The sequence below is a fragment of the Cebidichthys violaceus genome, unplaced genomic scaffold, assembly GCF_023349555.1.
Source record: "Cebidichthys violaceus isolate CVI_PGR_0920_01 unplaced genomic scaffold, fCebVio1.0.p SCAF_7, whole genome shotgun sequence".
In the NCBI taxonomy this organism is placed as follows: Eukaryota; Metazoa; Chordata; class Actinopteri; order Perciformes; family Stichaeidae; genus Cebidichthys; species Cebidichthys violaceus.
The window spans coordinates 11,202,864-11,227,860 of NW_027176927.1; the positions used below are offsets into that span (position 1 = coordinate 11,202,864).

Consider the following 24,997-nt stretch of genomic DNA (forward strand, 5'->3'; position numbering starts at 1 on the left):
ATGATCTGCGCTTACCCAGAAGCTCTTTGGGGACCTCTGACACTTCTTCGCTCATTTTGCTGAAGATAATATCCAAAAATGACGAAGCGAGTTCAGTCAACACATCGGGAAGCCTCAGATTACGAGGAAACAGGGCGCGCGCGAGAGAGAGACAGAGAGAGACAGAGAGAGAGAGAGAAAGAGAGAGAGAGAGAGAGAGAGAGAGAGAGAGAGAGAGAGACCGAAGTGTCAGGTGGTGCCGCCGCCGCCGGTGCGATTGTCCCGGTTACATGCTCCTCTCCTCCCCTCGCGGTGTCCGGACAATGTGTCCGCGTGAATCTGTGTGCAGGTTGTATGCCGAAGAAAGAGTAAGGAAAAAGCACCCGCTAAAGTCCTCTCAAAATCATGTTGAAAAGCAGCCGATTCTGCGCTTCGGGGAGATGAAAAGACCACCGCTCACACACATCCTCCGTGCCGTGGCCCTACCGTAAAGCTGTCGGTGTAGCAGTAGCCCACCAGCCAATAGTGGAAACCGGGGCCCCTCCCCGTTCGGTGATGCGACAGTCAGGGAGCCGATGCGATGCCGGAGCGGCGTGGCGTGGCGTTGGGGGCGGTGGTGGTGGTGTCAGCCCGATATTAATGAGCAGGCTACAATAGGTTGAGATAGGTTGAGTCCCTGGTTCCCAAGCTGGGAACCAGGGACCTCTAGCGGTCCCTAACGGGGGCTGATGGGGGTCCTGGTCCCATGCCTGTGTTGCAGCAGAGGATGACGCTGTTCATAAATGGCTACATTACAAACACAAGGCTACTCCCAATGGATACATCTTAATATAGACATATAATTGGAGATAAATACAGCCCTCGTATAACTAGCCTATTATAACGTCACGATGACATCACGACTACGAGTTTAAATACACTCTAAACAAATTGTCCCTGCAAAAAGGCTCTTTTAATATTAAAATACTACTACTACCACTAATAATAATAATACAAATGATGCTAACTGAGATTTACATAAACTTTTCAGCTGTGAATGTAGTTTTGTTTTAATTGGCCACTTACACTGAGTATCACAAAAGACATGATCCGTCTTTGAAAGAATATTTCAAGAATGGTCTTTTCTCAACGCAGTAAATATAAATGACAGTATGTAGCCTATACAGCCATACCATAACTAACAACAAATACAATAAAAAATAAAAATGTCTCGACATTCAAAATAAACACATATTTTAGAACATTTTTATGTCTTGTCCACTATTTCAAAATGCTCCTGATGACAAAACAGCACAATAGTCCACAAACCGATGAGACTGTGTGCATCTACTGGTTGGGACAGTGCGATGGTCTGTTTTGAAGAAAGACGAAAACGTTTTTGATTTTGAGTTATGTAAAAGTGAACAGGTATATAAATGAATGAACAATAGTTCAACAACTAACTTCACTGTATCTTATACGGTTTGTAAAAATGTCAGTTTATGATGTCATGTATGATACAAAGAGGTAGAGATGGAAGATGGCGACACCTTGTGGTGATTTGGTTAAATTACAGACAAGCTCAGATTTCAACTTACCGGTATGCTTTATTTAGCTGATGTAAACGTTTACAGTTTGATATCGCACAATTTTACAGATCTTCCTACATTTTTATGACAACATTTTTTTTCAGTTATAGCTCACGTTCATATCAATACAAGTTTCTATGATGTACTAATGTAACATTTGAGTAATGCAACCATGGTCAGCATAGTATTTGCATATTTCACTTGTGGAGTTTCTCTCAAGTTTCAGTTAACTGGACAGTTAATAATGTTTTACTCCTTATAACCCTGAAGTAAATAGTCTGACCTATACGTTCATAAAGCAACACTTGAGTATTTTTCAACATCTTGGCAGCTTTCATTAAGTATACACATTCTTCTGTAGCCTACATTTTGGTAATTTAAGTAACAGAGCTCAGGGGGAATTGGACATCATCATTGTATGTAAAGGTGCCCAATGTTTCTCTCATGCGTCACCACATGTCACTGCTGCTAGGAGTAGCAACAATGACATCGGTACGGTATGAGGGATCACTAGGTTGCAACCTTTGAGGCAATATATGGAGGCGCAGGCAATGCATGCCCTCCCAATTAACATGCAAATGAAAAATATGTTGAAATACCTGTTATCAAACGGACACAAATGCCAAAAAAGAGACAGAGGTGTATTGGTAATGCCATGCTGTATGTACCATGGACTCTGTTTTCTAAACATCTAAGAGTGGTAAGGTACAGTTTGGACTCTGCTGCTTAATCTCTTTGAAGATTGTCTCGAGTTTGTCTGTCAAGGAGCAGAGCTGTGAAGCCTGCAGCATCTTTGGCAGTGCTTTCAGCTGCTCCTCTGGAGCCTGGGCCAGCCACGCTCTGATCTGATCCATGAGAGGACCCCTCTGTTTGGGGAGAGTCCCCTCCTCTGACTTATGAATGTACCTGTTGAAGGGAGATGATGGCTTATCAGCGTCTATGTATGAAGTGAATTCACAGATGAAGGGATTAGTTGTACAGAGGTAAAACGACGGTTTACAGAGGGAAGCTATAGACTCACCTGGCAACAAATCTCTTCATTTTTATTACACGCATCCTGTGCATACTGAAGAATCCTGAGAAGAAAGTTCTGAGCGTGTCACCTGAAAAAGAAAGTTATTGCGCATGAGTTTTAAATGCAAACTTTTTCATTTGCCCTACCAAAGAATTGTGCAATTTACGTTATCATAACGGAGTGCTGAACGGTTAAAATCAACTGTACAGAGTACAATACGCACTGCTATTTGTAAGATCCTCGCAGGTGCCACACATTTTATCCTGGTTGATTGAGTCAGGGAGAAGCGCAATCTGTCCGTTTGCGCATTCCTGGTGTTTTACGCACGATTCCAGCGCAGACGATGAGGTAGAGAAGTAGCCATCGGGACACCTTTCACAAACAGTGTTCGTTTGTGACGTACCTAAAGGAAACAACAATGCATTTGGGGTCATTACAATGTTTTAAAATGCCGATGCGGCTCCGGAGAGCCAACGTGATCGCGGAGTTTCTACTTTAACCTCAAATTTGTCTCGGGGCTGCTACTCCTGTACAACATTGATTGATTAATGCATCGTTTATTGAATTAATTTGTTTCGTTATTTCTAAACACCCATAAATGTAGACAAGGACATTGTTTTCATTGATGCAGCCTCAGTATGCACATCCACTGCAAAAATGTCCCACAGGTAGGCATAGGCCTATATTTTAAAATATCTCTCAGATAGAGAAAATCGATGACAAAGTTAAACAAGAAACTATCTTTTCCCTGTTACATACCTTTTGTTTGAACACCGTGTCCGGGTCCGCACTCTTTGTGTCTCATGCAGGAGTCAAAGAAGTCAAAGAAGCCGTCTTTGCACCGACAGACCCGGTTGGTGGTCGCCGTGCACTCCGTCTCCACCTCCTGGTTCTCTGTGCATAAGTTGCTGCAGTAGAGACACTTGGGCAGGTAGTTCCACAACTCCGTGAAGTGGTTGCTTTTGCACGGCGCGCACGCGGTGGGCGTGTTGGCGGTGCAGTACTTGGTCATGTGCGTGCCTGGTGAACACTTGTCACAGATGAGCGCTTCCCCGGTGAAAGAGTCTCGGTGCTCAAAGGTGGGAGTGGAATCCACACCAGAGAGCAGGAGTAGCACCGGCAAGAGGAACTGAGGAGAGGCACCTGATTAGTCAGCCTACTGTTACTGCAGCCTCTGTGTTTGATTACAACTAGTTCTGCCTTTTATCGGGCCTATCACTACGAGTGCATTTACTACATCTTATTGGCAAGCAATAACATTACAACTACCGCTATTCCCTTTTCCTTGAAGGACACAGTACAAACACAATGATAAAAACAGGATTATCACAGTGATATTAAAATGATACTGCAGACAAAGGATGAGGTTATAGTATTATCTAACACATTAGATCACATCAGATGAGTTTCGCTATAGCCTCATCATAGTTATAGCCTCATCATCATCATCATCATCATCATCATCATCATCATCATCATCAGTTGTCTGATACATATCTAGGTCATATTTTATTTGGATTGTCCATTATTACTGTAACTACATTTCAATTAGTTTGTTCCGCCTTTTTTTGTGCAGCAATGTAAAGTGAATAAGAAAAAAGCAAATTGGAAAAATGTCTGTTATTTTATACTGTATACTATACAAAAGACAAGTTGACAGCAGCAGCATTTGCCATACAACTCTTAATAACATACAATAAGTCTGCCAGATTGTTTTCAATCAGTGTAACTGCCAGAGATAAAATGAGATTGAAATTGTTTGTTTCTCTGTGGAGACAACCTGTATTTGCTCAGAGTATTATGACTTGTTATGTCACTATATATCAAAACACATAAACAGTGCTGGCATCAGTTGTAAGACAAAATACACTATGACAACTGCTACAAGTCCCTGATTAGAGTGATAACATTACATCAAGAAAGCAATTTCCAATAAAATTTAAAAAAAGCCACAAACATTTCTTTAGTCACTCATTTCAATTAGGACAGATAGAAAGGTAGGTATTTATCCTATGTCAATTTACAGTTTGAGAATTTACATAAAACTGTAAAAAAAATAGTTATTTTCATCAAACATAATGTAAAGCATCACTAATCACCATATATGTCTCTGTCTTTGTAGTTTTTTATCATCTTAAACTTGTTGCGTTACACAGAATACTCACCATGCTGATGATGTGCATGTCACCACTTCTGTTGAAGAGGGTTTGACAGAAGAAAAAGTGTCATTTATATAGTGTTCATAGGGAACCTGTGTGGGCGTTTTGAGGTTTTTACGGATAATGAGTCGTGATTTAAAAAGGTCACACTACTTCCATGTGCAGAATTGAATTTTGGACACGACAGTTAAACGAAGGTGATAAAGAGCTTTAGGAAGTATTAAACGAAAGGTTTTCAGTTTGTGATTAACCTTCAATCCAATGCATGTGTTTCTGGTTTTCTCTGAAACTGATATCTACATTCTATGACCAACTTCTCATATGCTGGAATTTATTCAAAGGTCATCAATTTGACACCCAAATGTCCTGCTGGCCTAGGCTTCTGATAATCATCTGTATGATTAACACGTCTTCCCCTTGCTCTCTCTCCTGATATTTACTGTCTTGCTCGACTGAGTGCTGTCCAGTGAAGGGAAAATGCCCCCACAAAGATTTGTAAAATATATATGAGACCTGAAATCATCACCATGATGTAAGGTCTGTGATCATTTTGTTTATATTTCCCTTCATGTGTTTTCTTTTAAGGTCCATCTCAGTGAAATCTCACACAATTTAAAATATATGGTTGAACTTTAGGGTATAGATAAGAAAAGACTTTTCCTCAAATGATCTTGGTATGATTTGAGATAATGATTTATCTAAAAAATCCCCCCAAAAATCAATAATGTTACTGTAGTGTGTTAGAGTTCATGACTGAGAAGTTTTCCATCCATTCATCCATCATCTGTATCTGTGACTGTGGAGGGAGCAGAACAAACACCAGGACAAGGGTCGCAGGATTCTGTCAGCCGATCCCAGCTGACATTGGGCAAAGACAGGGTACCCTCTGGACAGCTCGCCAGATTATTGCAGGGCTGACTTATATAGACAGACAACCATTCACACTCATGTTCACACCTACAGCGATTTAGAGACCTCAATTAACCCAACCTGCATGTGGGAGGAGGCCGGAGAAAACCCACTCTGACACTGGTAGAGCATGCAAACAACGCAGTGAAGGGTCGGCCGCTGTCAGGATACAGTGCTAACCTTTACATCACGTGCCGCCCACTCAGAGATTTTTAAATTAAGTTTTAGTGAAATGCAGCTTTAAAAAAGACATCATTCTAAAATGTCCATGGAAATTATATTTGATATTTGAGTTCAACCTAACCTTCTTATAATTTCCCCCTAGCTGGTTGCTCAAATATGTCAACGTGAGCAAAAAGTCAAATTTTTTTGTTGAAAAATGTGTCAGTAAATCAATGAGTCACACTGAATACGAGTACAGTATGACAGTGTGCAGATTAAGGAAATGGAGATTCATTTTAAAATACTGTGATGAGTCAAACAAGTATCTATCTCTCACCTCACATTTACACAGAATATGAGAATATAACACAACCATGATGTCAAAGTGATGACGAAAGTTCAGTTTTAATGGAGCAATATGCAACATTCAGGTCATTAATGTTGGACCAAACAACTATTATCCATATAAAGATAATGTCGACCTGAGCAGAGAATGAAGTCGCTCTCCTTCTGTGTGTGTTGTAATCAGAGCTTCAGAGTTTTTTTCTATCTGGGACAAAGCCTAACTCTTTGACTTCATCAGTGGTTGGTTAGTAGTTAGAAGTAAAGATGTTACTGATGAGTGTAGCATGTGTGGTGAGTCAAACTCAGGTCAAATTCCCATCGAAACACTCTTGTGGGAAAATGTGTGCTGTGCAAGAAGATGCTTCAGAGCCAGAAGACAATGTTGATGATCCAAGGAGAATTCAGAGTAAATCAGGCCTGCAACATTTGCCAGCACATCTATCCATGACATAAAATTGGCTTTTGAGCTCTTTCATTCCTCATCGATGGATAAAATTATACCGGACATGACCGATGTGGATGGAACATTTTTAAACATTTACTGAAAGCTATGAGGAGCTTTCATTTTGTGGTGACTTTGGCCGTCCCTGTGGACAAAAGTGGTAGTGTTTCCAGAAACAAAAACCTCTCATTTTACCGCAGCAGGTGTCTAAGGGCCCCTACCTGTACACGCCCCTGTCATCATGTAAACGATAAAGAGCAGCTGTAAAAACTCTTGCACCAACAGGTCAAATCCAGTCACTTATCTATGAAGAAACAACACGTTTTTACAAACTGATTTTAATCAGATCAATTGACATTAATGTCCACAAGTTACATGAGCTTAGAGAGGAACAGTCAGGCATATATACAACACAGAACATACATTTAATAATATAAAAGTGATAAAACAAAATATAAAACAAATATCACTTCATGAACTTGCAGCATTTGGAATCCAGTATTTCTGATAAAGTAATAAAAAACAAGCCTTTACATATTCAGAAAGTAAAATTATTTTTTTAAATAGAAAACAATTGCACTCCTTTGTACATTCAAAAAGCTGACAATTTAAAAAAAAAATCTGATGAGCTTTACTTGCCAGCAGTCCAGAACAAACCAACAAACAAAGGAAAACTGTAGAAAATACATCTATTTCATTATGAAACCAAATCCTTCCTCTCAATCAGTGAGAAAGCAACAATAATAAAAACACAACATCTGCCAGCCTATCTTCCATAAAATAGTGTGCTATTTACATCTTAAATAGTTTTTCATTTTTCACAGACTCCGGTCAAAAAGTTCCCAGACAACCTTTTTTTAAAAGTTTTAGTTTCGGCCTACCTGGAGTACACAGATGTGTGATAGTTTTTCTTTCTTTCTTTTAAGGCTTATTAGTTTAATCACTGCAGAAAGATACTGTAGACTGAGGGTGAAGTTATTAGCATCCCATGCTACCTCATATAATCAAAACGTCCTTATTTTGGCAGAAAATCAGAGGGGCAAAGAAGAATCTTTGAATCCTGTCTTGCCCTTGTGTTACAATTCGGCATTATATGCATAGCTTGATATCATTTGATGATACCTTGACATTATCATGTAACCCACGTCTGTTACTCTTTCACATACATTTATCCCCATGCTCACTAAGTGTGTGTTTGTGTGTTCTTTATCTGACAATGGATTAGTTTCTGTTTACACTATAGGCAACATATATTTCTATTCATTTAATGGCTTATGAGCCTTAAAACACGACTCATCGTGAAGCATACTAACAAACATCTTCTCATACATCTTGTGCATGGAGGTGGTTCCTATGATGCGGCTGATCTTCTTCAGGCCTTTCAGCAGATAGCGTGGTGCCCCCTGGCTGCGCAGGACCCTCAGACTGTGAGACAGACCTTTGGCTAGATCCAGGTCATGGTTTGCTGTCTTCCAGAGGTGAAGAAGCTGCAGGATGTACTGCCTGGGCAGGCAAGTGAAGACCACGGCCCGCACATCCTCCTGCTGAACTTTGATCCCCGGCAGGCTGTTGGTGACCTTCAGGAGGTCAGCCATGGTCAGATTTTTTAGGCTGTTGCAGCGGGAGACTTTCCTCTCACAGTGGTTCATACCTGTGGGTAGGTGCGGCCATTAATACACAAATTCAGGACTTGAATTATAGTGGCTAAAAAAAAAAGGTGCACTTTGTTCTGTACCTTGTATGAGGCCGTACATCTTGTCCTGGTCATTGTTCTGCTCCCTCCACAGACGCAGCAGCTGGAGAACTTGCTGCTGGGGAGAACAGGTCTTCTTCAGCCTCTCCAGGCTCTTATGGTCCACCCTCTGCCCGGGAAGACTCTCTAACAGGCGCTCCAGGGGCACCGAGGACAGTCGCAGGGGGGAGAGAGACTGGAAGACTGCCTCCTCACACAGGGTCACATCTGGAATAAATTGTAAGAGACAGACAGACAGACAGACAGACAGACAGGGAGAGTGAACTTTATTATTAATAAATGAAAAAACTCAATCAAGAAATTCATAGCAGTGGGCACATTTTACAATTAGACCGGTGACCAAGTCAATCAAACTGCATTCTTCACAGAGGTTTCAATCGTGGTGCACAGGTGATTCTGATGACATAGTTTGGTCCCATCGGCCTATTATACATCTGGATTTGTTTATGCTTGTTTGTGCGTGTGTGTTCAGACTGTTGGCTTGTAATTTGACCACAGCAGAAATAAGGATTTGCTCTCTTTCCGTTGACAACATTGAACCACCATTGACATCAGTCCGACAAACTGAGCCCATCTGTGTTGCTCTGCACCAAAGCAACCAGAGGTGCATGTTGAATCGAAGCGAATAGAGGCGAGCAGTGCCGACACTTGCTGCGCTTTGTTGCTGAGTCACAAACACCTAACACCTACACTTTTTGTCATTACGTGCCTACTTCTTCATTTCTGGGCCTTCCTTATGAGGCAATTGCATTTTTGCAAAGAGCAGGGTTTTCATATTACGCAGAACAAAGCTGACGATGTGAAACTGTCTGCAATTTTCATACCGTTATGAAGCATTTATGTATTCTGGTGTGGATATGTTTTCTGACTGCCATGCAGAACATGAAGGACACTAGGACATTTCAAAACATGTTTTGTAAAACCAACGTAGGTGTAGTATGGTTGAGTTTAATGTGAAAAGGATATTAGACTTGTTTCTCTGATGTCTGGATAATTTAAGTGTGGCTTGCTCTATAATTGACACTGACGTCCTGGTGGTTTCTCCAAATCACGTAGCGACTTTGGGAATCCCAAATGCTTTCAATTTCCCATTAATTTGTAAAAAAAAAAAAAAAGAAAAACCCTGCTAAACTGTTCCAGGATCTGCTGCAGACAATCTGTGGTTGTGTACTCCGCAGGAAGACAATTTGTGAATGAATGTTTGAGGAGAGCATCACCCTCCCTGAGGGGCAACAGCTTTGTGTGTTTCCTTCTAAGTGTGGTATGCAGTATGCACGAGTGAGCCAGGGTCTGAGCATCTGCATGTGTGTTCTTCAGTGACTGTGGTTTCTCAGGCTCTGGGGTCTCACTGTCATATTTGAGGCTTCTCCTCTCAAATTAATTGTCCACATCTGTCATAGTTTAAGTCTGAGTAACAAAGACTTACCAACTCGCCTTAAGTCTCTCTCTGCTTGACTAAGTTTCCTCTGTTATTGTAGTTTGAGGATGTGACAGTGAACGGTGTAATTGATCCATCATGGGTCACATGACAGCAGTGGCATAAACATCCCATTCAACCCTTTGCTTTGGTTTTTCTCTCTTGTGTTGGGTTTCAGACACGCAAGAATTTAGAAAAGAATGGAATCTGGACAAAGAACCTGACCGAGGAAATCCCCCGATTTCTGGAATGAAAATTACCACATGTCTGAAATAATTCAGCCCTGGCTGATTTTAAGTTGTTGACAATTGCGGTTAGCTCAAAAACATCATTGTTTGTGTGTGTGCGTGTGCGTGTGTGTGTGCACGGTGTATAATCTCTACCCTGATTCCACCCTGCATTAGTCCTAAAACCTTCCTGTAGGGTTTCCTAGTAGTGATTTCTGCAGACAGCTGAGTGTATGTCTCACCAGTGTGGCACAAAGTGTGATGCTGAGAACACTCCAGCGTTGCCGTCTTGTCCGGAGTCCCACAGAGGCTGTTCGAAGTGGATGTGCCCCATCTCAGTGTCTTCAAGCCCAAATCAGAGCAATTTCTTTGGCGCTGACACGCCTCTGTGGCGGAGTCACCGCTGGAGAAATGACCAGCGGAACAACGTTCACATGCGGTGTCACTCACCGGTGTGCCTGGACGAGATACACACAGGATCAAATGTTAATTTTATGAATGAAAACATGATTGAGACAGAAATAATTCAGTTAAAGTGTCACATTTTATGAGAAACAACCGGCCTTACAGATTTTTCTCATCTTTGTTATCAGAATTTTACAGATCTGCACATACACATCTGATCAAAGACTTCAAGAGGATGTGATTCCAAGAACTATGACCACAACGACATGTGACAAAGCGTCAGGAGGACAGATGACTGTGTGACTCCGGGAATGACTCACACCACGCTTACTCACTACACCACCTCCTTAGTCTCTATATCTTGTTTTTGAATGGGAAATATGTATCCGCAAAAAGTTATTGGTCAGCTGATGATTTTCAAGACTGACTGACATAAATGTCTAAACATCTGACTATGACTTAATAATGCATGTAGAGTGTTTTTAACAGATGAATTAACAACATTACTGACTAATGGTATCAGAAAAAGATAATAATTTAATAATAGGCCTATTTATTATTTAATCACTTAAAATGTTGCCCTTATGATGTAATGATGTCACTATTTTCTCACTCAGCTATTGATCACATTTTAAATATGTTTTATCCATCCACAGTGTCATTTTACTATATTTCAACAACTTGTAACCACGCCATGAAGACATTACAGTAGACCACAAGAACTTCTGGTATATGACCTGCAGCACGCATGACAATATGATGATGTCTATGTACTGAGAATAGCGTTGTAATCACATCCTCAATTTGTTTCTATCTCTAATGCGTAAAAGGGAAAGTTTGTGGGCGGAGGACGAGCTGTGCTTATATCAGATTTGACCTTTGGTAGTTTCCCTCTTCCGTGGCACAGTTGAAAACATGAAACCGCTCGCTGATATGCATACAGCAAAGTGCTAATGTTTCCTGCAGCACTGATGACAAAGCATGTACAGCATGAGAATGTGCACGTCTAGTTGTATGGTTTCATATGCAAGCTTTAATCTTCTGCTGTTTTCTCAGAATTTCCTCCGTCGATGCAGAAATAGCAAGTTAGCACTTTACCACTGTAAGATGTAGCAAAATGTAAAGTAGAGGTGCTACTGTAGCTCTACTGTCTACATAGATTAATTAACGAAATTGTCTAGAATCCATAGGTTAAGAACAATCTCTTAGTTTTTTCAGCCTCTCATTGTGAGGATTTGCTGCTTTTTTTTTTATTATGATATAGCAAACTTAATAATAAGTTCTGGATAAATATAAGACTATTGTAAACTCGATTGGTAAATACTCAGCCCTAGTTCTTAGGCTATGTTTAGCTTTATTATATTATTACTTTCTCTTTTTAGTCTGACTTTGTTTTGTTTTTTTCATCTTGGTCAGGTCACCCTTAAAAACAGATTTCAAACCTTACCTGGTTAAATATAGGTTCAATTCTTTTTTAGATTTCTTGGTCAAAACAAGCTATTTATTGACGTCATCTCAATCTTTTTTTTAAATTTTATAGATATAATCGATGAAGAAAATTAGTGCCAGATTAATTTATAATGAAAATAATCCTTAGTTGCAGCCCTAATATCAAGGAAAACATAACTGTTTAATTCATTCATTTGTTGTTTCTCTCCTACCGATAAAATCAGTTCCCCAAAACACAAATAAATTAGCTAGAAAGACTTAAAATGTTGCGTTCAGTTGAAGGAAATGAATAACAACTAGAAACAGACAAATCAGTAGATCAAGGGGAAAGATAAGGAGTCATAAAAGAAGGACTGAGCCATTGGGTTTCTAACATCCTGTGGTTTAAAGGTCTAAAACCACAACCCAAGGCATTACATAATACGTGTTAGTCTGTCCTTCAGCTTCAGAGAGGGGAATCCCCTGAAATGCTGTCTCACGTCTGCAGAGCATCGTTAGTCTCTCAGGTCCGATTGAACATCCATGCTAGAGGAATTCACAGAAAAAGTTGTCTTATCTGTAGAGCGGTGTCAGATAATACAGGGGATCAGATAATAACCAGAATCCATGGAAAATTTTGTTTAATCTATGCAGCCGCTGGATTCTGGTTTCAGGTCTAAGATGAAGTCATGAGAAGCGTTGTGCCAGTTTGTACTGTGGCTCCAGTAGAAATATCAGATTCTGTTCACTGGAATATTCAGCATCAACCTCTCTTTAAGTTGCCCACAGTCACTGCTGACGTACCAAGGAGAGAATCTGCAAGGATTATCAGGTCAGATATCCACCATGATAATGACATCCTTGACTGCATCTGGTGCTGTACTGGGTGGAAAAGCATTAGACTCTAAAGGGAATGTGACGTTGATGTTGATGTTAAAAGCAGAGAACCGAGTATTTCCAGACTAACATGCAACATATGACAAAACATTACCCAAATATTTGCTGTCAGTTTTAGAGACAATCTTTGTCTCTGAAGAATCATGGGTGGCTCTTTCTAGTAAAATGTTTGTCATTCTTAAGAGAGATATGCACTTCATATAGTAGGATATATGTGCATAGATTTGTGACACAAAGCGGGTCAAACAGCAGCAGTCAGAATGTACAACAAAAGAAATCTTCCTGCAAAATGCTTTTCCACTCTTGCAAAAGTTAATCCATTAGAGGTAAGTTGCCCAAACAAAGAAATCTTCATGCTAGACAATACATTTGAGTCAAACACGCTGCAGTAAATTCAAAGAGGAAGCAGAGCTTCAGGATTGTAGGGGGAATGGTTATGCTATTTCATTTCAAAACAAACTGTTGATCAGTTTCCTCTTTATGCTGTAAAATATGAAGAGGAACAAGTGATGAAGCACTTTGCATGAAATACCAAGTCATTTTTCATAGTTTTATGTTGGCTAACACTCAGAGATGATTGGACAGATAGTCAATCCATTGCCATTCCTTCAAAAGACAGATATATAACATAATAACCAAACAACTATGAACAGCTGTGTATCACAACTGTCTGATACTCCTGCAGACAGGAACTTGACTTTTGAAGATGAGCAATGCTTTCCCAAAAGATATATCAATTTGGATTGATTTGTTAAACAATTGAGTATTGTCTCTCATGGAACCCACAATGTATGATGAACTATAACTAGGTATTGTGGTCAAGAGGAACCAGGAGAAGATAACTAAAAAATGTCAATGGCACTTACATGATTAATATGTAGTTAAAGATCCCATAAAAACAAATATGAATTGGCCAGATAAAACCCGGTAAATCAAAAACAATTCGATTCAATTCAAACTTAACTCACAGATAAACCTCTGTACTGACAGAGTTATGAGGAAGTACTGCTTGAAATCATTCTGGCACTTTTGAAACAAATTACACACAGATTAAAAAGGATAAATGTTAATCTTAAAAATGATGTCAGCTGATATGCCGTCATGGTGTGAGGACAGCATGACAGCATGGAATATAATGGATATTTGTCACATGGTGATACAGTGACATAAGTTTTACCCCAATGGAATTAAATGATAATGATTACAAAACGCTGTAAATGCCAATAATGGAGTTCATGTAAAATAGGAAGTGATCGTTTTCCACCCTATAAATACTTGAGGATGACTCTTCAGAAAAAAGTCCATTTAAACAGAATTTACCTCTTAGTCAATGATTTTCCTGAATCAATCATCATAATGTATTTAATAATAACGTCAGTTCAAGTGACAAGCCAATGTCTGTGTTGTTTGATTAAAAGTGATTAGAAAAAGAGGACAGAATAAGACATGACAATTATCAGTGCTGCATCACTTAAAACTGTAAAAATACTGAGGTTTCAGGCAACACTGCCACCAACTCAGACCAGGCCAGGGGTGAAAGTGCAAGAGAGACATGCATAAGTGTGTGTTTTATGATCACACAGAACCACTATTCACACTGTATTAGAACAACCATTGGCATGTACAACACTTCTCTACTAGAAAGACACAGAAATAAGGAGGAACTCAAAGACAAATCAAATTACAAACAAAACTACTGGCCATGACATAGTTCTTTTAAAATCTGTGCAGGTTCAAACCTGTGTGTCTGAGTGTGAAAGTCAGACAGAGAGACAGAGAAAGAGCAGTTCTAAGAAAGAGTCAAGTCAGTATAAAAAGAAAAAAGTTGTCTCTGTTAAAAGAGACGTCTGCATCTGGAACAGATTCTGATTCACAGAATCAGAAGAAGACGGAGAGAGAGAGAAGAGCTTACATTGATATAAGGGAGAGGACATTTTAATGTGAAAATGCTGATCTGTAACTGATGTGTGTCTCTGCTTTGGCAGCATGATGGTTCCTTCCTGACGGTAAAACATCTGGAATTATACTGATTTGACATAAAGTGTGACAGTGGAAGATTCAAAGAAATATAGAATACACAGAGATACTGAAAACACTTTCTGCAGTGTATAACACACATAGCAACAAACACCCATTCACACATTTGCACATACATCACATAAATCAACACACACACACACACACACACTAGTCAGGTAAGTGAACGCATTGAGGCAATAGGACTTTTATCCATTGAACTCAGCCAGTGCTTCCTCTCAGGATGTGTGCTGACTGAATTCCCAATTTTCTCTGGTTATATTTTAGATACCTACTTTTAATCAGGGATCTCAGATTTAAATCGAATTTACATACTGACCGGATAGACAGAAAATCCACAAATTAAGTGTTCTCCTTTCTCATAAATCTTCTGTAAAACAAAGGCAATATGCCAGCAGAAATACATAATAATATTAATAATGTTATTCTTAGTCTTACCTAATGCTGTCACTCCGTAGCCAGGTGGACAGGTACTGTGTGCGATGCAGAACTCCACCACTAGGTGGAAACCTGGGGCACACTCACATAACTGGTCACCTGTCCTGTTGCACTGCTGCTTCACAAGCTGTCTCTCTTTGCACACCTGAACACAACAAACCAGGGACACACACACACACACACACACACCCATTGAAACAGTGCTGTTGCAGGTCCAGAGCAACATTCAAATGAATGCTGCTTTACATGCACATATACGAACAGTGTTATGCTGCTGCTTCACATGCTGTTTCTGGAAAAATGATAGGGATATAAAAACACCTCAAGGGAGACATGTTTACAAAACATATTACATAATTCATTGAGAGTGGCGAAGAGGAAGACGTCCAACCTAAAGAAAGAAAAAGGCCACTTGGGTATATTAAGGGGTAAACTAAAATGAACCTTTGGTAAACCCTTTGGCCTTGTACATACCGAGGTGCAGTATTGGCATGTGTCCCCCCAGTGCCAGTTCTCAGCAAAATGCCTCTCAGGACAGTCCTGGCACTCTGTGGGTGACTCGGCGGTGCAGTGTCGTTTGACGGCTGTGCCAGGAGGGCACTGGTCACACAGCAGGAGGTCAGACGTCATAGGGTCGCGGTACTGGTACTTTGGCGGTACAGCCTGCTGCTGGAAGGCCCAGGAAAGAGAGGCTGTGAAGAGCTGCGAGAGAAAGAAAAATGGTTTAGAAGTAGTTTAGAGTCAACAGCAGTGACAAAGTCTCTAATGAAACCCATCTCGTGCACAGCTCCTCTTTGGCTAAAGTTTCAAATATTTCTACATTTTGGAGCACTTGCCAACTCAAAGCTTCCCGTAAGAAGGAGTTGAAAGAAAGGTCAGAGCTGTAAAGTTGAAGCTCCTGGTGGACACGCAGTCCTAAAGTGATTTCCTCTGCTTTAAAGGGAGCTGGTCAGGGAATTAAAACTTTCAGCTTTAGTTTCATGGATATGGGTTACTGCACAGGAGCACAAGAGCACCATTTTTTTGCAGGAGGCAATATTGTGCCCTTTGTGCTGCCCTCAATCACGATGCTAAATGCTGTGAGCATAATATCCTGACTATTAGTTTGATTCAGGGGTCATATTTATTTTATTGGACTTTTGGCATTGTTTCTCAAAATCTTAACGATTTTCCAAAGCTTATAAATGAATTCAGATGTTTCGGTAATGGATCATTCTACAATGCAATAATTGTGCAGCCCTGTGTTCTCTGACCTCACAAGCAGTCTCCTACCCCTGTCAGCAGCTCTGTAAGATGGGTTGCTTTCTAGCTGAAAAGCATCTGACGTGGTTCAGCGCTGATCTACAGCAGTTTAATACCGCCCTGGAGCAGGAGTACACCACACCCATATATCTTCCCCCCTAATCCATCCATCCATATGGACACACTGTAAAGAGGGTGGCTGTAAGCGAGGCCTCTGAGATGGACATATGTGGCTATTGCCTCAAAAACAAGCCCATGTATCATCGCTTGAGCAGGAACTGAAAAGCTTTGGCCTAAAATCCAAGATATCAGTTGGTGAGCATGTTTGACATGCAGCCATGCAGCTGGTTGAGGCCACATGCAGACCAGATGTCACACATCTGGTTCCTTACACCCTGAAGTCCCTCAGCCATTGGCTCTGTGGACTTTCCCATTGGCCTGGGATACATCCTCACTGCTTGGACAAACTAACAATAAGCCGTACTTGGATTGTGTGTGTGTTTGCTTGTATGGGGTTTTCTGCTTCCCACCATGTTTGTGTGTGCCTCTTCAAAAATGAATGAATTCATACAACAAACAACTACAGAACCTTCATGCATGTACGTGCAAGAGTGCATGCAGGAATGTGTGTGTGTGTGTGTGTGTGTGTGTGTGTGTGCATGTTTGTTGGTGTTCATGTTCAATTATCGTCTTCCTCAGTGTTGGTCTGTGTGCTCTGCGGTCTCCTCTCCTGGCTGCTGTTCATAAAAAGTACTGTTGGAGGTTACTGGGCTTTCCCAATTCACCACCAGAGTACAAAACACTAACCCACTCTTTTATACAGTTTACCCGCCACACACCATTGATCTCCTTCCTGCGTGTGTATATTTATTCCATTTACCTTAAAACTTGCAATCACAAAACTCAATATACGATGTGTGTGTGTGTGTGTGTGTGTCTGTGAAACAAAACTAAGAGTGATACTTTCAGTGTGTGTGTGTGTGTGTGCATCTCTCATTCACTATTATATTACAAAATATTTGGCTAGAAAAATCTTTTCATCAGAAATCTATATGTGTATGTGAGTGTGTGTGTGTGTGTGTGTGTGTGTGTGTGTAGAAGAGACAGTGTGCAGCACAGACGTGTCTCCCATCTGTCTTGTGTTGCTAAATATACTCTTTTGATATTACAGTCTTTTTTTTTTTTCTTTTGATATGCATCTATGTGTGTAACTGTATTTGCGTTTTCACTTAATACTCTATTACACTGTGCAAATATTTCTAATTTTTAAGGAGTTATCAACCTGAAATGAAACATTAAACAGAAAATTAACCAAAAAATTGCAGCTATTTGTGTTTCCTTTTACAAAAGAGGTCATTGAAAAAGATAGCAAAAATAGATGAATGGGTTTTACACACCATAATAGAAACCTAAACTTCAAACAGCCTGGCGAGCGCAGTGGTTTTCCCGGCAAAACCTATGGACCACTGAGCACAACATTTGGTTGAAGGCTTTCATCCGCAGCGACTCGCTGAGCAGTACCATGGCTGCATCTGTTTGTTTGTAGCATGGGTGGCCCCAGCAGGAATCAAAACCATAATCATAGTCTTGCTCTTCAAATTAAGAAGTGTATATACACACTATTAAGCCGTGAGACCACATCCAATCAATTCAGAAACATCAGGAGGGTGGAGGGCACCGAGGGACGGACATAGGGTCAAATCTAGGTACGGTTACACTTGCCACTTTAATCTTAGGTTCGAGTCAGGATGAGTTTACTGGCAGGACTTGACTTCAGTCAGTCTTTAGTCATGAGAGCCGATGAGCCTGAGCACATGTGGAAGTGGTCAGGCTTGTATTGTTTTTTTATTTCCCTCATACAGCACAGTAGTTTTGCTAGACTCCAGCTGCAATATACTGTAGAGTAATAATAACGTTCAGTAGTTTACATAAAACGGCAGCACATGGATGCTCAGAGACGTTGCTTTATGATATCACGTCTTCATGATAGTGAAAAACACATAGTAGGTCAATGATTTAATGCGCCCTCACACATTGTACATCATATGTCCAGTGTAATATCTTTGCTGCCTGTTATTCACTCTTTGAAGCAAAGCCAAAGGTTGTAGATGAAAAACCTGGGCACTGTTTAACGTATTAAGTTGAAATTATTCTGTTTTATAGTAATGACACACTTCAGGCAGAGAACCACACTTTTCCAAAAACCAGCCAGTACAGTAGCTCTCTGCTACTGCGGAAAAGAAATCTGTCAACTTTTTAAGAATTAACTTATTGGGAAGATGTCCTGTGGTGTGCGTGAATCAGTCTATCAGCAGCTAAAAGAGAAGTTGAACTTTTCACCTCCTTGTCGCCTTAGAAGTTGCCATCTGATGACATCACGGATGACCGCTGGAAACCCAAATTACACAGCAGTTAGGGGCCACTGACAGCCATAATTATACTGTTCACATCACCCGAGCAAAGCTCAGCGAGAGTCACATCCTACATGGAGCACAGCCAGCTGAGGGGAAAGGATGGATGAAGGTATAAAGGTAATGATAATGTGCAGTCTAAGAAAGATGCCCTTGAGCAAGGCAGGGCAGCTGCTATGCAAATGATTGTAACTGATGAGAGCTGTGTTTGAAGTTGCTTGCTGGAGAAAAAAAAAAGGCTCACCAAATCGTCTTCCTCTGGATCTTAATGGTTAAGATTTAAATAGATATTTACTGGTTAAATCATCTGATACAGTTTGCTTATGCAATCCATGCCAGTAAATCCCATTTGAAGTGAGTTTAGAGAAAACCTTATGTTTATGCAGAGCAAAGACGATCTTTACCAATTCTTTAACAGAGAACATGTGCTTTTTAGCAGATGTTATCCTCTAGAATGAAACAAACAACGGCACCAGTGTATTCCAGTCAGTAAAGTGTGGAGATACGCGGCCCTTCTCAAGGAGATGGGCCGCGTTTCTCACAAGAGGCCATGCAAGAGGGACACAGTGAATAATCCAGTGTGATGCTATTGGTGGTGAGATGATGTTAAGCTAGCAAATCTACAGTCAGTCCTTGAGTGTATATCTATCAGTATGGGCACACATGTAATACCTCTGACATTCAATGACATAGTTACTGAAATAATGCCAGTCCTTTGGCCGGACGGGGTTCATAAGACTTCTAAGGGTTTTTTGTGTCTCAACGACCTGTCTGTTGTCTAAATTATAGCTATAGACGTAAGTGTAATGATGACTTGTGCTTTGGTGAAACAAGCGTAACTGCACTTTATGCACTGCATGACAGATGGGCTGTAGCAACATAACAAAAGAGTTCAGACACCTGACAGAAATAGCCTTTAAAATGAGGACACATGCTTTTCATATGAGCTTATAAAAAGAGCAACATCTAGATAATGGGCGGCTAATGGGTTTATTAATTTTACGCACATGGGTAAAAACCAAATTATTACGATTAATTGGAGCTAAAATACTCTTCATCAGAGGCATTACATTGAAGATACAGTAAATACTGTGCAAACAGACGTCAGACAGCTTTACTATGGACAATAAAAATATGTTAGAGGGAGATACATTTTTATTTGTTTTGATAGGTAAAATAAAAAGAAGACGTTTAGAAATTGAGGCTAAATGAGCATCTGTATTCAGACAACAACTTAACCAAATTCAGTGAATCCCAATTACATTTTGAAACAGAAAACATGTCCTCCTTTTTGTTGTTAGTGGAAATATTCAAATGCTTCCAGAACAAATTTGCTACAGTATTTAACTTACGGATAGGGTTCAGGGAATTAGAACTTAGAGTTACAATGAATGTGGAGCACACTGAAAAGCAAAGCAAAGGGAGGATAAGAGTTTGAGTAGCCAGAGGTCAGTTTTAAATTCATGGCATGAGGAGAAGAGCCATGGCACAAAGGGACCAAACCACACTACACCAGCTTATCCACCAGGCACATGGCTTCAGTTAACTGTAGAACGCAGGTGGTCTGAGGGGGGATTCCAGCTCTGGAATGAGTGTGTGTGTGTGTGTGTGTGTGTGTGCGTGCGTGTGTGTGCACGTGTGCGTGTGTGTGTTGGGTCCTGTGAATATGGACTCTGTCTTTGTTCACTTACTCATCCCAGCATCTCAAACAAAAAGTGCTTCTAATTTTGAATCTGCTAAATATTGTGATAAAAATGACTTGAAAATGTGTGAGTGCATGTTTAACATGTGCAATTCTGCCGAGAATAATACTGTTTGGCTAATTAATTGAACATAGTCAGTCTGCTGTTCTCAGATGTAATATTTGCTGGTTGTGAAGGGCATTTAAAAAAAATAAAAAACTATATTTTCTTACCTTTTACAAACCAAACTATTGATTGATTAATTGAGAAGATAATCAGCAGTTTAATCAATAATACAAAATTACCATTAATTGCATCCATTATGTAGATCGCTGAAGGCCAAAAGATATTATTTATTTAATATCATACTTTTGTACTGCTTGTACTCCACTACATTTCAGAAGAAAATGTTGTACTTTATACTCCAGTGCATTTTATATTTAACAGTTACTTTACATATGAAGATTTTATATGAAAAACATTTATAAAATATGATGTATTGTTGAAGATTAAACCAGTAATTCACAACATTTTTGGGCTAGTGACCTCTTACAAAAAATGAAACTGCTTGGAGATCTTGGTCAAACAGATGTCTATGGGTTGTTAGCAAGAGAGAGATATTTTCACTTTAAACTTCTCGTTTATTTTAAAAGACAATTTTAGGCCCAAAGTGGTCAAATTCTGCAATATTTAGGAAAATAAAACAAGGTTGGAAGTCCAACAAATGAATTGAAATTTGTGTAAAAGAAGATAATTTTATAGTTTCATAAACTCCCTAATGTATATCGTGACCCCTATGAGGGGGAGTCCTACAACTACTATGTAAAAAGCTACAACTCACCCAGCTACTTAATGCTACTTACACATTAATCCATTAGTATTAACAATCTTATAATGTACTAACATATTGTCATCTTGCTGCATAAGGAGTACTATTTTGCTGATAATATTTGTTGTACTTTTACTTAAGTAACCTTTAAACAAAGGATTTTTACTTACAGAAATTTGCATCAGATCAGTCCCACTGTTTTTAATATAACTCATTCAGATTTAATATAAAACAAAGAGGGATTCCAGTGTGTGATTGTGACACTAGCAGGTGTATCTCTTTTACATACTCTCTTTCTGCTCTTTGTATCTGATATTCACTCAGTCCCCCCCCCACACACACACACACACACACACACACACACACACACACACACACACACACACACACACACACACACACACACCCACACACACTTACTTCTGCTATCAGTACTACTGTTGATGGAAAAGGGGAAGTTAGGTGTGCGGAAGCAACTTCCAGAGGTAATCGTTGCTTTCTGAATAAACGTTTGTGCTTGTTTGTTTAAAACATGTTGATCCTGTACGCTTACACACCCTCTGTATGTCTTCCACCCCCCTGTCACGCTCACTTCCTCACCCTTTCTGTTGAGTCGGTTTGGCCAAGTGACCTCTGCAGTTTCTCCTGTCTGCGTGTGAACCTGCAGCCAGGTTTAGGGAAGTTGGTCAACGGCCACAACAGAGAGTGAAGGAGAGGAGGCGTAGAGATAAAGGCAGCACAGATGATAGATAGTCATAGATGGAGATAATGGGGATCAGTGGCTGGACTACAAGGACGGATGGATGGTTGACATGCAGACTAGCTAGCCGTCTGATTGGCTGGATGGACATACAGGTGTCCTCAGTTGCATTATTGTGCTCCTTTGAACCTCACTTCTTCACAAACATTTGAAAACATGTGTCTGCACAAAAACAAAAAGACTGAACAATATAACATACAGTATTCTATCCAATTTCCATGTCTGTTCCACTGACATCATCCTGGGCAAGGACCCAAACAAAAAGTGTGTTTTTTCAGCAGACAGAAGGCAGCCACATGAGTCAGAGACGTGCGGGGGAACAGGAAGTGCGCACAGGTGAAGGAGGTGCATTTGCCACTGGGCTCCTAAGCCAAAACAATATCTTGAACAAACAATTGCAGAGTGCCCATTTAACATATAATTACTTAGGAACTGAGTGAGTGGCTAGCTCAAGGGAGGACGGGGGATCCAGAGGGGTGCAGGTTGACGTATTGGCTGGATGCTGACAGTTGGGACTGTGGCAGCTGGGCGTCTGACTCATTCGTTGGATAAATGCTTGCATGGCTGGCCAAATGACTGACTGCATGACTAACTGAATAATGGATAAACACACAACACTACGTCAGGAAATTGTGAGAATAAAATATGTGCCTATTTTGGGTAAATTGTTACAGAGAAATACTGGAGGATATCACATGAAATGGTGGCAGAAAGTCGGCGTCACATGCACACACAGTCATTTGTACTTCATTGCCCTGTACACTATACTTTACACACAAAGAAGCGGCACTTCTTACAAACAAAAAGACCGATTGAACTTACACGTCACAACATCTCTCCCTCTTTCTCACGCAGACAAACACACATTATGAGGATAGATAGTGGGTCCAGTGTTTTGTAGCTACAGTGCACAACCTGTTTCTACCCAGATACACATCTGTATGCACATATGCAAAACCTGCAAAGCCCCAATACAGCACCACATGCAAAACTCTCCAGAGAAAATAACTGCTCCTACCCTGCAGGCCTACATTTAAAATCCCCTGAAAGCGTTGTAGAACAAACAAGTGTAATGTCAAACTCTCACCATCTGCTGGCAACACGCTCCTCGTCTTGTATGAGAGGATTATGTTTCATTCATTTCAAACGTGCCATAGAAAAAGCAATGAAATAAGAGCTAAAATAAACTCTTAGTCATTAATGGCAATCATAGATCTTGTTTGTATGTCCATGTGTTGGTTGTGAGTATTCAAAGCAGTGAATAAAAAGATGGGTGAAACATGAGCTCTTTTAATAATCAAAAGCAAACAACCTCCAGTTTAAACATAGTTCAATTCTATTTCCAAAACTGGAATAATTTACTTTTATTCATCTTTAAAATATCTCATACATATATACTACTACTCCTACTACTACTACTAATAATATGCTACTGAAGCTGGACACAAACAGCTTACAATATGATATTATCCACCACAAAACCAACCAATAACAGCCTCAGAAGTAACCAAAAAGTAGCATCGACATCTCTCTACATAGTCTCAACAAAACTGAATATTACCTGTACAATCTTATACTGCAGGGCTGCTACGTGGGACTGCATTATATTGTCAGGTATTACTACTACCTGTACATCATGAATATATTTGAATATAGTGGATGCAGCTTTACTTAATTAGCATTTAAATGCGTCACACATACTGTATATGCCGACTACAAGTAAAACAGGTAAGTAAGACGGGGTGAATACTATAATAACTCTGTCTAAACCTAGACAGGATCATGTCTATTCTCAAACCCAGTGATACTGTAAACAAGACCGATCATGATCAATTGACACCAAAATATCAAATCTAAAATGAAAAACAATTGACTGCATCTCAGGGGACACGAACCTTGACAGTAGTGAGTGCTTATTGGCCCCCTGTGATAAGTTGAACATCATCACATTACCTACACGAACGCATGCTGTGAGGAAGGAACATGCCACGTGATCAGCGAATATATTGGGGTAATAAATCTGGACTAGTGATCGTACCCAACTGATTACCACGTATCTGAAACCGCGTGTACCGCAATAATAATCCATGTCTCGCAAAACCAGAATCGCATTCCCCCAAGTCAGGAGCGCCCCGGTGCTCCAGCGGATAAGATCGGTTCAGCGGACCAAAGAGAAGAGCTGCAGAAGATCTTGTTTACTCACCAGTATCAGTTTCATGGCCGGGTTGGATTTCGCTATCCGAGCGCTCATCTTCACTGCGTGAAAGTGAAATGCGGTGTGATGGGGTCTCCATCACAGATCTGTACTTATACAGTAGGCTACAGAGAGAGAGAGAGAGAGAGAGAGAGAGAGAGAGAGAGAGAGAGAGAGAGAGAGAGGGAGAGTGGGAGAGCATGTGCCCACCCACCTCGTTATCCAGTGTACAGCCCTCTCCCTGTCTGTCTTTGTGTTTCTCTCTCTCCAGTCGCTTCTAAAAATAAAATGTTGCATCCTCACGAGCTGCGTTATGATTACGCCAATAAATCAATGGTGTAGGCGACAGAAAAGGAAGCGAAGGTCTAAAAAGTGCCGTGGATTCGTGAATTCAGAATCAGATGTGTCGATTTTTTTTCACAAAAAAAATCCCTAATACATAGCCTATATGGCAAATTGTAGAGGAGCATTGCACAGCATCAAAATATGACACATCGTGCCCAGGGATGGCATTAAAACATAAGTATGAGTTCAGTATAAAAACAAAAGTGCCTTTCATTGGTGGGGATGTGAGTATTCCTTATTTCTAGAGAAAGAAAGCCAGTAACTTATCTGCTTGATATTTTCCCGACTACTGAAAAATTATGTTTAAAATAATACAGCGATGACGTAAAACTCCAAAGCTATAGAAACTATTT

At 40.3% G+C, this 24,997-nt stretch overlaps 3 protein-coding genes across 5 annotated transcripts in view; all 3 read right to left on the minus strand.

Annotated features, from left to right (window-relative positions):
• LOC137891057 (F-actin-uncapping protein LRRC16A-like) overlaps positions 1 to 469 on the minus strand; it is a 67,091-nt gene extending 66,622 nt beyond the window's left edge. For all 3 annotated transcript variants that reach the window (XM_068735480.1, XM_068735479.1, XM_068735478.1), the window contains exon 1: positions 16 to 469. In XM_068735480.1, the coding sequence (XP_068591581.1) occupies positions 16 to 55 (40 nt within the window). In that variant the 5' untranslated portion in view covers positions 56 to 469. The remainder of the gene's footprint in view (positions 1 to 15) is intronic.
• A 1,076-nt stretch (positions 470 to 1,545) lies between these two features.
• On the minus strand, positions 1,546 to 4,750 carry LOC137891191 (tumor necrosis factor receptor superfamily member 6B-like). The gene is made up of 5 exons (XM_068735689.1): positions 4,728 to 4,750; positions 3,322 to 3,691; positions 2,786 to 2,965; positions 2,569 to 2,650; positions 1,546 to 2,453 (listed from the first exon to the last, which is right to left on the minus strand). The coding sequence occupies exons 1-5, from the start codon at positions 4,743 to 4,745 to the stop codon at positions 2,231 to 2,233; spliced, it is 873 nt and encodes a 290-aa protein (XP_068591790.1). The 5' UTR covers positions 4,746 to 4,750; the 3' UTR covers positions 1,546 to 2,230.
• Positions 4,751 to 6,897: 2,147 nt separating this feature from the next.
• LOC137891668 (tumor necrosis factor receptor superfamily member 11B-like) lies at positions 6,898 to 24,418 on the minus strand. Its single transcript, XM_068736398.1, has 6 exons — positions 24,309 to 24,418; positions 15,656 to 15,883; positions 15,182 to 15,326; positions 10,219 to 10,434; positions 8,315 to 8,539; positions 6,898 to 8,230 (listed from the first exon to the last, which is right to left on the minus strand). The coding sequence occupies exons 1-6, from the start codon at positions 24,354 to 24,356 to the stop codon at positions 7,836 to 7,838; spliced, it is 1,257 nt and encodes a 418-aa protein (XP_068592499.1). The 5' UTR covers positions 24,357 to 24,418; the 3' UTR covers positions 6,898 to 7,835.
• Between the last annotated feature and the right edge of the window lie 579 nt (positions 24,419 to 24,997).